General features: G+C 46.2%; 2 protein-coding genes across 10 annotated transcripts in view; one reads left to right on the forward strand and one right to left on the reverse strand.

Moving 5' to 3' along the window:
• Positions 1-4,304, reverse strand: part of RNF170 (ring finger protein 170) — a 44,479-nt gene extending 40,175 nt beyond the window's left edge. For 3 of the 6 annotated variants that reach the window (XM_077817905.1, XM_077817901.1, XM_077817903.1), the window contains exons 1-2: positions 4,218-4,304; positions 1,282-1,339 (exon numbers count right to left, since the gene is read on the reverse strand). Coding sequence is in view for 1 of the 6 variants with exons in the window: in XM_077817904.1 (XP_077674030.1) it covers positions 1,282-1,339; positions 2,186-2,196 (69 nt within the window). In the remaining 5 variants the exon portion in view is untranslated. Of the gene's footprint in view, positions 1-1,281; positions 1,340-2,185; positions 2,247-2,428; positions 3,276-4,217 lie in introns of those variants that run through there. The other 3 variants (XM_077817902.1, XM_077817906.1, XM_077817904.1) reach the window with 3 other exon arrangements.
• A 73-nt stretch (positions 4,305-4,377) lies between these two features.
• The window catches only part of HOOK3 (hook microtubule tethering protein 3), a 145,005-nt gene continuing 136,258 nt past the window's right edge, over positions 4,378-13,124 (forward strand). For 3 of the 4 annotated variants that reach the window (XM_077817915.1, XM_077817914.1, XM_077817916.1), the window contains exon 1: positions 4,378-4,521. In XM_077817915.1, coding sequence (XP_077674041.1) covers positions 4,465-4,521 — 57 coding nt within the window. In that variant the 5' untranslated portion in view covers positions 4,378-4,464. The remainder of the gene's footprint in view (positions 4,522-13,124) is intronic. The other variant, XM_077817917.1, reaches the window with a different exon arrangement.

The raw sequence follows: 13,124 nt of genomic DNA on the forward strand, positions 1-13,124 counted from the left end.
AGGGCATCACTGGGTTAAGTACATGGGCATAGGAGAAACACTGGCAGGACAGGAACTCCAGCACTACCTTGCAGAGGAATCTCAGAGGAGACTCTAGCACACTTATTGCTTGTATAATCTGGTGTCAGACAGATCAATCATTAGGCCCTGAAACTTACCTGACAAGCTGGTATCACTACTACCAAAGGAATTTCCACATCAGAGATTAAAATTCACAGAAATAAATGGTTTAAAAGGAACTTTCATCAGATTGCCAAGACTACATTAAGACTGCATGACATAGGGGGCTTTTTAATGGGAAGTTTTAAAAGTATCAAACCTTGCATGAATCGGATGCCAAGGGGCTACAGAGACCCTGGTCTATCTTCCAGTAGCTCACGATATGTCAATAAGATGCCTAATATCCCTGGCTCACACTTTGCCACTTCCTTCTGGGCGAACATTCTTTAAGAGCTGAGGAAGATCTGCTGGTATCAAGTCTAGGAACTAAAAGCCATGAGCAAGAATTCTAGCAGATGGCATCTTTACAGAATGGAGGGTTATCAGCTGATGCTGTCTATATCATAGGCAGTAGGGATTTGTTGATTTTGACTATGTAAACATGATGAGATGTTTGCATACCAGGCATGTGTTTACACATTTAAGTAAAAATAATATAAATAAGCTTCAATATTAAAGACTATTTTGTTAATTTTTATTATACTTAATAAAAACTGCAGACAGTCAAACTAAAAGGAGGAAGGACAACATCTGAAACAGTCAAGCAACAAGAGCAATTTTTAAAATAAGAGTAATTTATTAATTGCCAAGATAAATTCTGTGGGAAGAATAAAACGAATACTATTTATTCGGATAGTGTGTTATTAAGTGTTCAAGCAGTGAGTATTAATAGTATCAACATTACTGGGTAACTACTTTAGAGATACAGCTACAATACTTCTGACATTACAGTATTAAATAAGTCATCTTAGCTGGTGCAATCAAATCTATACCAGCACTTTTGGTGTCACCGAGACCTATGCTGTCACCATGATCCATGTGAAACACTCACTCAAGGGATGAGCAACTGTTCTTAGAGCCTCTACCAGTCTCAGATTCCCACTGACCCCTGAACTCAGTGTATTTGTGAAAGAGACCTTTACAGCATTGGTAGCTTTACCAGTAAAGTGGAAATTTTCCTGAGAAGCTGAGGTTCTTCAGCTCTGCAAGTGCAGTTTTACTGGGAGGGTGTCCTTTGTGTCCATGTAAAAACCCTTAGGACTGACAATTCCATACACTTACCTGCTGAACTAGGTCTTTGGGAAGTCTGGGGTCAGTAGCCTCTGGGAAACATCTTTTCCTAAAGGAGAAAGAAGAAAGTAGGTATTACTCTCCTGCTGGGGGAAGAGATACGTCAGAGGGTGAAAATGTTGCAGGGTACAAACACCCCTTCCTCTCCAAGAAGAGTTTCAAAGACTGAATCCCTGAGAGAAGATACTACAGAACTAAAACATTTTGTTAGAACTGAAAGACCTCTCTCTCACTGTATGGGTGAAACTCTGCAGACAGCTTGCAGCACACAGACAAAACCAGTTTCAGTCCAATTCCTAGCTAATAGGGTGTCCACATCACATAAGTCATCATAATTGACATCCTTTTTGGCTACCTCAGCAGACAGGCTAAGGATTCAACTGGTTACTGAGACTGAACTTCCCGCTCACCCCTCTACATATTCCCCCCACCCAGTGCAGAGTTGAAACATATTGGGTAGGCAGGGTGGGGAAACACTCAGTCACTGCCTATACATTACCTGTTCTGTGGGTAAACAGGAATTCACTGTGGACAAACAAGACCTTATCAAGAAGATATGAAGCAATTTTAAGAATGAGAAAAATATCTGACAAATTCCTCCTTTTAAAAGCCACTCTCACATTCTCAAACTATATTACTTACTAGTAATAATTTCTATGAATATACTGTCCTCATAAATCCACAAACTGTGTTGTGAGATAGTTGGAACAATTTAAAAGCAGTTAGCTAACTTGGGGTGTCCTGGTTCATTGCCGAATGATGACAGACTGAATCCCTAGTTCCTATTGACCTGCCCAATGTAGATCCTATGGAGAAGCAAAGAAGTAGAGAGGATGGGTGTTTCTCTGCGGAGGCAATATTTTCAGAGAATACTGGTTACTTATAAGTAACCTACCTTTCTCCCATGCAAAACTGCCTTCACAGATTCCTAATGGAAAGGGAACGGTAACTCAGCCTTCCTGAAACAAGTATCTATCTCAGCATTAAATGATCTTAACTGGTCATTTCCACTATTTATGTAAAAATATTACTTTCACATTTTTAAAAACATTTCTTTATTGAACTGAGCAATACAAAGACTATATAAATACATATAAATGTCAAGCATCTCTTTGATTTGACAAGCTATGGGTCATACCTGCAAACACCACTGAATGCATCCGATGAAGCGAGCTGTAGCTCACGAAAGCTTATGCTCAAACAAATTTGTTAGTCTCTGAGGTGCCACAAGTCCTCCCTTTCTTTTTACGAATACAGACTAACACGGCTGTTACTCTGAAAACTACCAATATACTGTTCAGCACTCCTGTTGCGGCAGTTCCATAGAACTCAATAGAAATATGCAGGCTAATAAGGCCAAGAGCCAGTAGTGGTTATAAGGGGCATGCCCTGTCAATGTCAAAAATTGAGTGTGAGCAAGGACCCTGGCTCTTTGAGCTCCACGGGCTGGGAACCTAGTTTCTCAGAACAGTTGACATCTAAAATCATCCAAACTGGAGTGCTGAGCTGTACCATTTTAGGCATCAGCGTTCCCTAATTAATGTTTATCGACTGGACTGGGAGATGGAAAACAAAGAACCAAATAGACCAGGTTTTCTTTTTTCAAACCAACCACTTATGTGGAACACTGTGTTTAGATCCAAATTTCATTCATAACCAGGCAAGAAGGCAGGACAATACATTGTATGTTGGGGAGAGAAATGAACAGAATAGGTGGCAGGGTGGCCAAGTAAATATGGTGGTGATAGAAACCAGGCTCACACCCGGATCTGGGGACCCAAAGCGGGAGGAGGAATATCCGGGCTCACATCGGGATGCAGTGGCCTACAAGGGCCATAGAGGTAGGAGCGTGTGTAACGTGTTTCGTGGGGGAGGAGCAGCGAAGGCTCGCCAGGGATCAGGCGCCCAAGGGGAGTGTTGGCGGGTAGGGGGTGGGACTCGCCCTGGGGCCAGGCGCCTGAGGGTGGTGTACTTGGTGGGGGAGGAGTGGTGGGGCTCGCCCTGAGACCAGGTGCCCAAGAGGGGATGTGTATTTGGTGGAGGGAGGAGTGGCCATGCTTGCCCCAGGACCAGGGGGGTATATGTGTCATGAGAGAGGAGTGGTCCAGCTCACCCTGGAGCCAGGCGCGGGGGGGGGGGGGGGGGCTCGCTCCAGGGCCAGGTGCCTGAGTGTGTGTGTGGGGGGGGCGTGTTTGGAGGGGGGGCTCGCTCCAGGGCTAGGCACCCAAGGGGGGGTGTGTTCGGTGGGGGAGGGGTGGCGGGGCTCGCCGTGGGGCCGGGCGCCCGAGGGGGGTGTGTTCGGTGGGGGAGGGGTGGCGGGGCTCGCCGTGGGGCCGGGCGCCCGAGGGGGGTGTGTTCGGTGGAGGAGGGGTGAGGGGCTCGCTCCGGGGCCGGGCGCCCGAGGGGGGGGTGTGTTCGGTGAGGGAGGGGTGGCGGGGCTCGCCGTGGGGCCGGGCGCCCGAGGGGGGTGTGTTCGGTGAGGGAGGGGTGAGGGGCTCGCCGTGAGGCCGGGCGCCCGAGGGGGGTGTGTTCGGTGGGGGAGGGGTGGCGGGGCTCGCCGTGAGGCCGGGCGCCCGAGGGGGTGTGTGTTCGGTGGGGGAGGGTGGCGGGGCTCGCTCTAGGGCCGGGCGCCCGAGGGGGGGTGTGTTCGGTGGGGGAGGGGTGGCGGGGCTCGCTCCAGGGGCGGGCGCCCGGGGGGGGGGGGGTGTTCGGTGGGGGAGGGGTGGCGGGGCTCGCTCCAGGGCCGGGCGCCCGAGGGGGGTGTGTTCGGTGGGGGAGGGGTGGCGTGGCTCGGCACGGGACCGGGCGCCCTGGGGGAGGGGGTGTTCGGTGCGGGAGGGGTAGCCGGCTCGCCAGGCGCCCTAGAGGGCGGGTCCAGCCAGGCTCGCCCCGGGGCAGGGTCCGGCCAGTCGGGCAGGGGTCGGTACCTCTCTCCGCTTCTGGCTCAGCCGAGGCCTCCCCGTGGCCAGACTCCAGCCCCCGCCCGCCCTGTGCGCGTGAGGCGCGCCTGGCGCATGCGCGGCGGCGGCGGGAGCGGGCGGGTCCCGGCGGCGGCGGCGGCGGCGGCCCGGTGACGTGTCTGCGCCACAGCCCGGCCCAGGGAAGCGGCGGCGCCAGCGACTCGGCCCCGGCAGCGGTGTCTGGCGGCCGTGCCCTGCCGAGCCCGCCCGCATCATGTTCAACGTGGAGAGCCTGGAGCGCGCCGAGCTCGGGGAGAGTCTCCTCACCTGGGTGAGTGACTGGCGAGCCCGGCCCGGCCAGCCCCGAGCGCCCGCGGCCTGCGGCTCCGCCCTCACCGGCACGGCCCGGGGGTCAGCGCCCGTGTCCGGGCTCCCCCCCGTGGGGTGTCAGCGTCCGTGTGTTCCCCCCACCCTCCGTGTCTGCCCCCCCCCGTTCGCTCCTGGGGTGTCAGCGTCCGAGTGTCTCCTCCCCCCGCGGGGTGTCAGCCTCCCTGCCTTGGCCTCCCCTTCACGTTTCCTCCATCCCTGTTGGGTGTCAGTGTCCGGGCTCAGATTCCCCCTGATGCTCCCTGGTGGGGTGTCTGACTGGATCTCCTCCCCAGATTCCCACCAGCCCCAGTGGGGTGTTAGTGCCAGACCCCCCCCCCCCATGGGGTATCAGTGTCTGGGCCTCCTTCCCTTCCCCCCAACCACTGCTCTCAGTGGGGTGTCAGTGCCCAGGCTTCCTCTCCGGATTCCCCCACCCCCAGTGGAGTGTTAGTTCCCAGGCCTCCCCTGAGTTGTCTGGCCTGGGGCCTCACTGTCTTCCTTAGGTCTTCCGTCCTAGTTGTCCCTACAAGGCGTTTCTGAGCCAATATTACCCTTTAGAGATGTCTCTCTCTGCGCCATGGTCTCCCTTGCCTCTTAATTCACCCCCTTCCCAGTCCCCGCCTCTGACCTCTTCGCACCCCCAGCTCCCATGACTGTCCAAGCAGAAGTGTCTCCTCTCCAGTTGGTCACACCCCACCATGATGTGTCTCTATGTGCCTGCTCTCCCCCCCCCACCCGATGGGGCATCACATTGGTGCCAGGACCTCACACCCTCCAATATAACACCAACACTCGCCACCCCCCATCTTTCTGTCTGTGCTAAGAAATCCAGTCCTATCAACATATGGAAATGGACTAAACAACCTTAACTCTGTCTTGTATTGACACCATGAGGAAAAACAAAGATTACCCCACAGTATAATTAAAAATCACTTTAATTTAATCTGGCACCGCACATACTAAAAAGGTCAAGTGAAGGTTGTTCCGGTGTTTTAATTGTGCATTTCTGTGTTTGGATTTCTCAATTTCCTAGGTTTGTAATGCCTGTTTTTGATGTAGCTGTGATATTCCTGTAATGTGTGTTTTACCCTTAGTTACTCGTACATACTCTCTATCTTAACTGCAATTAAACATTTTATCTGAAAATATCATTGTTTTTTTAAAAAAATAAAGATGTCATGTCTGAACACTAAATAAGAAACTCAAACGCACATGTTACCATGTGATATCTCCAGTGAGTTGATGTGTAATATCAACCTTAAAATTACTTTTTTATTTTAACTTCTGTGACCTGATTCATCAGTATGTTCTGATTCTGGTGTTGCTCTGGAGCCTCATAAAGCATCTAGCCCTAATTTAAGATGAGTTTACAGGTGTTTTGCATCACCAGAACAGCACAAAGTAACAGGAGTGCAGTGGTGAATCTGACCTTTAATTTGCAGGTGACTTACTGGTTTAGTTATCTGGAATTATAGACTAATTGTTTGATTTGTATTTTGTCATTTTAATTCTTTACATGTATATAGGCAAAACTACAAGGTAAACTTCCAGCACATGAAACTGTCATAGCTGAAAAGGAAGATATTATTCACTTTTTTAAAATGTTGATTGTGAAACTCTGGAGTCAAACTGGGCAGCAAGGGTATTTAAAATAGGTGAGAGGGGATTACTGGGCATGTGGGGAATGGCAGAAAAGAGTTCTCCCAGGAAGTCAAAGTGGATAAGCAGGGATATATAGGGAGTAGAGGGATGTAGTGGGGGGAGGCCAGGGGCTGTGATATGGGGCAGTTAAGTGAAGTGTTGTTCTGTTTTGGGGAGACCAGGGGTATACACTTGGCAGGAATCTGGACTGGAGAGACCAGGCAATCTTTCTTCATTGACCTTTTCACATCTCTGCTAATGCACATAGCCACTTTTTCTCCCTTTGGCTCTCCACAGTGCTGTTTTCTGTGGTTGGGGGCACCTGAGGGAGTGCAGGGATTCAGCAGGAGCTAGTTGGAGTTGAGGGGAAGCAGGTGTGTGTATGAGCTTGGGGAAAGAAAGGTTATGTGTGGCGGTTAAGACCAGTGCTATGAAAAAGGGAGGGCTTGAGATGGGGTGGTGGATGGACACCAGTCTCTGAGCATCTTCGTACTTTAAGGGCTCCCTGTTCTCCTACTTCAGCTGCCCTGGCAGTGCTGCCATGGTGCATGGTGGAGCTAAAGCAGCAGTGCCGCAGCAGCATTTCAAGCACTGATGCCTACTAGCCTGTGGCCATTGAACCTTAAAGAGCAAGGGTGATTGATTATAGGTTCGGTTGCCTGATACAATGGTTGCCCCAGCTAAGAGCGACCTGAGCTGTTGACCATGGCCCTGTCTATAGTCATAACAATTAGATACAGTAATACTCAGTTTATGTACAACCTATTTTCTTAAAATGCAGTCTGTACACGAGAGTCTGTGTTCTGTTTTTAAGAGAATTTGGACCAAAAAAGTCTGACAGTGCTAAATTTCTGAAAGTATACATACTAAAATTAATTTTAATTCATACATACAAAGTTTCCTAGGATTTAAAAAGGAATAGTAAATCAAAGAAATTTCATAACTAGATAACAGTAAAATTCACAAAACTCGCACTTAGTAAGTTCTTTCATGACTCAGGACTTCTCCATACAGGCTTTCGAATGTCCCATGGAAAGATGGTCTGCATGCACTTTCAGTGATAAACTATTTCACTCAACTTACATATGCATGTCTAGTACCAGTAGCACAGTGGGATACTTTGTTTAAAAAACAAACCAACCATTGTTTGTGGGGAATGAGGACTAGTGAATATGGGTGAAGTATGTTTTTAAACTATTGTCCCTTGACAAAAATCAAAGTAGATTTTGCCATCACCACCACAGAAAGGCATATGTATCAACTAGAACTGTTCCTGCTACGTATCAAGTTTGTATCCCTTCTCACTGAGGCACTAGACATATTCAGTAGAAGGTGGCAAACTTTCGTTACCTTTCAAATACTTATTTTCAGTCTTTTCACACAGATGAATCATTTTGCTCCGTTTTGTTTGTTTTAAATCACCCTGGGGCAAAGAAATGAGCTGGAAAATTTGAGTCTGAAAGGTGAAAGTTGGAAAAAGTTACAAGCAACTAAAAATCTTTTAGAATGGAAATCTTTGAGAAGTGTTAATTCTCCACCAAGACATTTGGCATATATGAGAGTCATGTGCCTAGCCACATGGCCATAGGACTGTTTTTGAGCAACAGTCTGCAGTCATAGTCCTTGATCCTACAACTCCAGCCATGCAGGTGGACCTTTAACCCCCATTGTATGAGGGGGCCACGTTGAGGGAGAACACAGTATTGCGCAAGCCAAACTTTTCATGGACCAAGTGTATAAATATCCCTGCTGGAGCAGTCACACAACCAAGAAAGGGGGGAAAAAATTTGGTTTTGTTAGCAGAACTATTTGCAAATAGCGGTTAAATAGCATGGTAGTTAGAACATTTTGTTTATATTTGTAATTCTTAGTTGGATGTGCAGTTTTCTCTGCTGTTTATCAGTTTTAATATTTTTGTATCAAGGGGGTTTTGAAACTGACTCAGAGTTCAGAGTATCTCATCTACATTGTGGCCCCAACTGGTTTTAAAATATGTTTTGTTGAGCTGGGTTAAAAAACAGAATTTTGTGTAAGGGTGTATGGGTTTGCAAAACAAGACCATTGTTGATCCCCTGGTGAAACAATTTTTTAGAAGTCTTTGTCAGTTGCTGTCATTGCCTGACTTTTTTCCAAAGCCCCATAGCTATTCTTGGGAGGTGAAGTTGCTCATCCTCTTTGTCAAAAGAGCTATTAGCTACTACTTAGAGAATACTAAGGTGTTTTTATGCTAGAGAAGGTGAGTGTTCTAAGAATTTGTTTTACCTCCTACAGTGCTTGTGAAACACTTCACATTCATACACAAGTGCTTCAACCGGTTTTCTGATGTTCTGAGAAGCAGTTGGAGAAGACTTGTATTTCAGCAAATTTGAGAACCTGTTCAAACTAAACTGATAAGTCTGCTAATGTGGATCCAGGCAACCTGAAACTGCTCCTCCCACTGCTAACTCACAGTGTCTCTATTCTCTTTCATAGTGAGATGTCCCTTGGGCCTTTTACTTTCCACAACTGAAACCCCTGTTTCTGTGGTATCTTTAAAGTTATTTCCCTGTAATTCTGCTGCTTTGAAAATTCCTGTGGGGTTCCCTATCACAGCCTCACCTGCCATCAGACTTCAGGGGTCTGTTCTAAGCTGGGGTCTTGTTCTCAAAATCTTGTTTATCTCCATTTGAGAGCATTGTTAAATGTTCTCATTGAGAGTTGTGTATTATACCCCTTCCCCCACTGTGTATCTGTCTTGTATATTTAGATTGAGGCAAGAGTCATGTGTGTTTATACACCACCTAGCACAATGGGACCCTGTTCTTGGTTGGCCTGTAGGTACTACCATAATAAATATAATCAGTAATATTAAATTTTGACTCAGTACCTAGGGGTGCTCTCAACCACATAAGTTGCGATGTCAGTGTAACATATGTCCAGAGTGTCCTTACATGAAATTTGTAAGGCTGCTATATATTCAATGCACAACTTCATAAATCACCATTTTCTTGACCTGGTATCAAGAACAAATGCTGGTTTTGGGAAGGCAGTGCTGCAGTCACTGTTTAAGCAGCAGGAGTCCTCAGAAAGGTCAGTGCTAGTTAGTCTTCTGTGGAGTCTGTGTGGAGATTGTCACAACAGAGATGTACTTTAGCCTCTTTCCTTCCCTCTGCTGTGTAGCTCAGATACAAATAGTGTTTCTGTGGGTAGAGAGGACCTTAAGGAACGGTAAGAGGAGTTGGGTGTTTATAACCTCAGAGGTAGCATTACACATTTCTGATATATATATACATTCTGTAAGCATTTCTACAGATCCAAGATCTCTGTACTCCCTCTATTTTGAGGGTGTCTCTGGCCCTTTTTCTAGTCTCAATTGCTAGTATTCAGTTTGGCTCTTCTTTCGTGGATGGTGTAGTTCCCCCAATGCAGATGCCCTCTGTCTTCCACATGGTGCCCATTCCTCACAAGAGAGGTATGTTAGTGTTTCTTTATGGATCTAGACCGTGTACCTGGGTTTCTTCATTCAGCCTCAGTTCCAGGGCTGTCCAGGTCAGTCTTGGGGCCGTATGGGATGAGCTTGGAGGTTCATCTGCGTAGCTTCTAGAGATAAGGACTTTAGTTCCTCCATGTTGTTCACTTGGGTTCCACTAGAAGCTAGATCTTCAGGATTGCTCAGGTGTCTTCGTGTAATTTTTTTGTAGGATCCCTTTCCGAAGGGGGTCAAAGCTGCTAGAGCTTCTGGTGAAGCTGCTTTTCCCTCCCAAGCACCTCAAGAATGTCTTGTTTTTTATATAGCACTACTTGATCAGTATGTGTCTCCCCCCCCCCCCCACCCCATTTAACTTAGATTGGTAAGGACCTCTTTCAACATCCTGGGCACCAGAGGACTGTAATGGTATGTCTACAGTACAGCTGGGACTGAGCCTTCCATCCTGGATAGACCATCACATTACTGGTGTAGACATTGTGGCACAGGCGGCAGCATGGTCTGTCTGTCTGAGTACAGACCCAGGGGGTTGGGTAGTCTTGTTCTCCGACAGCTAGTCCATGTCACAACATCCACACTGCTATTTTTAGCCTGCTAGCTCTGGCAAACTACTGCGTGTCTGTCTACCCAGGCTGGAAGGCATGCTCTCAGCTGCAGTACAGACATACCAGAAGAGGCCATCTGAGAAGCCGGGTTCTTTATACTCACTCTTTTGCCCCTCCTAATAGGGCTAAGCTGCAACTGCCACCATCTCCCATTTTGGAACTTCAGTTATTGCTGGCCAGCATCCACCATGACTTGCTAGTAGGTGATGTGAATCAGTCCTTTGACCACAAAGTTGCAGTGTTTTCTGTTTCTCCTGATAATCTGCATCTCTCACCTCCTGATGACAACAACTTTTGGGGAGTTGCTGGTTTGGTTGAGTGACTCTTTAGAGCTGGGTACAACAGCAGCCAAGAAAAGACTTATCTTTTGATAAATTGTAGTTTAAGGGAAAAGGAAAAGTGACCTTGGCTGTCGATTAAGGTTTGTTGAACACTGGTCAAGGTATTTGGTGGATTCCAGCATCTGTGCCTGCTGTCACTAAAGAGGCAGATAGTGGGAACCAGGCCCCAAACAGGTATTCTTATACATGTATCCTGGTTCTGTAGTGCAGAGATGGGTAACTTTAAGGTAATAGAGGGCCACAAAATCCCTTAAAATCCTTTGCCGAGCCAAATGTTTTCTTTTAGAGGATACATATGGCATAACTCAGAAATGCTTGCTACACTGCAGCATGTTAGCATACAGTTAAGGTGTATTAACAATGTAAAACTGAAGTGGTCCTAATTATAAAAGTCCCCTATAGCATGACCTTTATATAATAATAGGAAAAGAAACAATAAAACCTTACAACAGTTTAAACACATTTTTCACTAACCTTTTAGTCTCTGTGCAGATGTGCTGGGGTTTAGTAAATAAAAATAACAAAAAACCAAACACATCTTTCTTAACATTTTTTTTCTGCTGCTTGTCATTGTTACAGTATCTGGTCCGTCAGTGTGAAACTTAAGAGTGAACCTTTGTGCACACTGAGGGGCATATGTGTATCAATTTTAGTGCATCCAACCTGCATAAGATGGAAGAGTGTTTCATTTTTCAATTGGTTCCTTTCCTTGGATTTCAGTCTGGAGAAGTCACTTTTACAAATGGGTTCTCCGAAACAGAGAGCACAATTTCAACACCTACTTTCTCAGATTTGGGAAATGGGACTCAGTAAGCAGTTTCCAAAACTGAGTGTCCCTTTTATTCTTCTCTACAACAAAGAAAGGTTCTGCAGTTTGCACAGTTCTAGTTGCAGTTCAGAAGGCTGGTCACTGACAACAGCTGCAAGTGGATCATTAAAAAGCATCAGATGAGGTTGAAAACTTTCAAAATGCTTTAAATGTTCGTTGAAATTGAGCAGCAGCATTTCACTGTGAGTATAGTTCCTGCTAAACTCTGATTCGCACTCTTGTAGTTCTGATGTATGTGCATCACAGGTTGTAAAGTGGGCAAATTCAAATGTAACAGGTGAGTGTTAATAACTGTGAGCTTACTTCAGAACCCATCCATCTGAGCAACGAGGTCTGATGCAGTCTAGTCCATGCCTTGCAGGTGCAGATTCAAACAATTCAAGTTATGTCTCTCAAAAATGCTGTATAGCACAGAGAAACTGAATCTTCCAGTTTTTCCTGAAACTCCGTAGTATCAGAACTCAGTGTCTTTCAGGAAGGTGACACTCTCAGTGTTTTTCATTGGAAAGAATCTTACGAGGAACATTTTCCATGACTTATCCATCACACTTCTCAGTATAGCTGCAAATTGTCCTACTGTGCATCCACTTCATCAAGAAAAGCTACTAATTTGTGTTGGCTGAGTGATCTGTTTGTACCTTGTATCATGTTTGTAAGTTTCATGAGCACATTTATGATGTGATTAAAATTCAACGATTTTCCACACAACGACTCTTGATGAATAATGCAGGGCAGTGTTGGGCAGTGTGCCAGTAAACCTGGAAACCCAGCCCTTGAGCCATGCATAGCAGGTGCTCCCATCTGTTACAACAACCTGCAACTTCTTAAAATCTCCAAAACCTGGAACAGCTTCCTGAAGCACACCAAAAATATCTGGACCCTTTGTTGTTCTGTGTAATGAAGCTAATTTCATAAGTTATTCATGACATGCATGTCCGATGAAGTGAGCTGTAGCTCACGAAAGCTTATGCTCAAATAAATTTGTTAGTCTCTAAGGTGCCACAAGTCCTCCTGTTCTTTTCATGTTAACATTACTGTCAATTGTCCCTACATATATCATAGCTGACTTACATGTGACACAGCTGTACTGTCGCCTAATGCCAAAGAAGAAAAAATCAGGCATGGTGGTTTGTTCACCTTCCCTTCCACGTGTTCATGGATATGTGAAACTCTTCACAAAACTGTACATAGAGATACTGTTTTGAATCTTTTTTTTGCCATTTTGTCATCACCAAACGCCTTTACCATTTGCACTGCACATTTTCACTCTTTCCCTCTTCCTCAGTGTCTTTCTAGCCCATGCCATCTCAAGAGTGACAAGGTAGGATGCAGTAAGACCCAAAGTTTGTACTGGGGTAACTCTAGCAAAACAACTCTTCTGCCTTAAAACTTTGCCTTTTAGATAAGTCACAGTGGCTTATCCCTGCATGTATTTCATTATTTGCTTTGTGATTGGTGCTGTGGTGATTTTTCGGGTTATTCATTTGTCATTGTCATGACTTGCAAACATATGAGGCATTGGTGCTTACCTCCATTTTAAGTACAAAGATAGTCACACTCCCACTGTGCATGGGAGACTTAGTGTTCTCTGTCTTTCTTTTACTTGTGATAAACTGTGAAGGCAGAAGAATCAACCACTGGTTTGTCAGTGAGCCATTTCCTACCTCACTCAGCACAGCAGAC

Source organism: Eretmochelys imbricata, chromosome 5, assembly GCF_965152235.1.
Source record: "Eretmochelys imbricata isolate rEreImb1 chromosome 5, rEreImb1.hap1, whole genome shotgun sequence".
NCBI lineage: Eukaryota > Metazoa > Chordata > Testudines > Cheloniidae > Eretmochelys > Eretmochelys imbricata.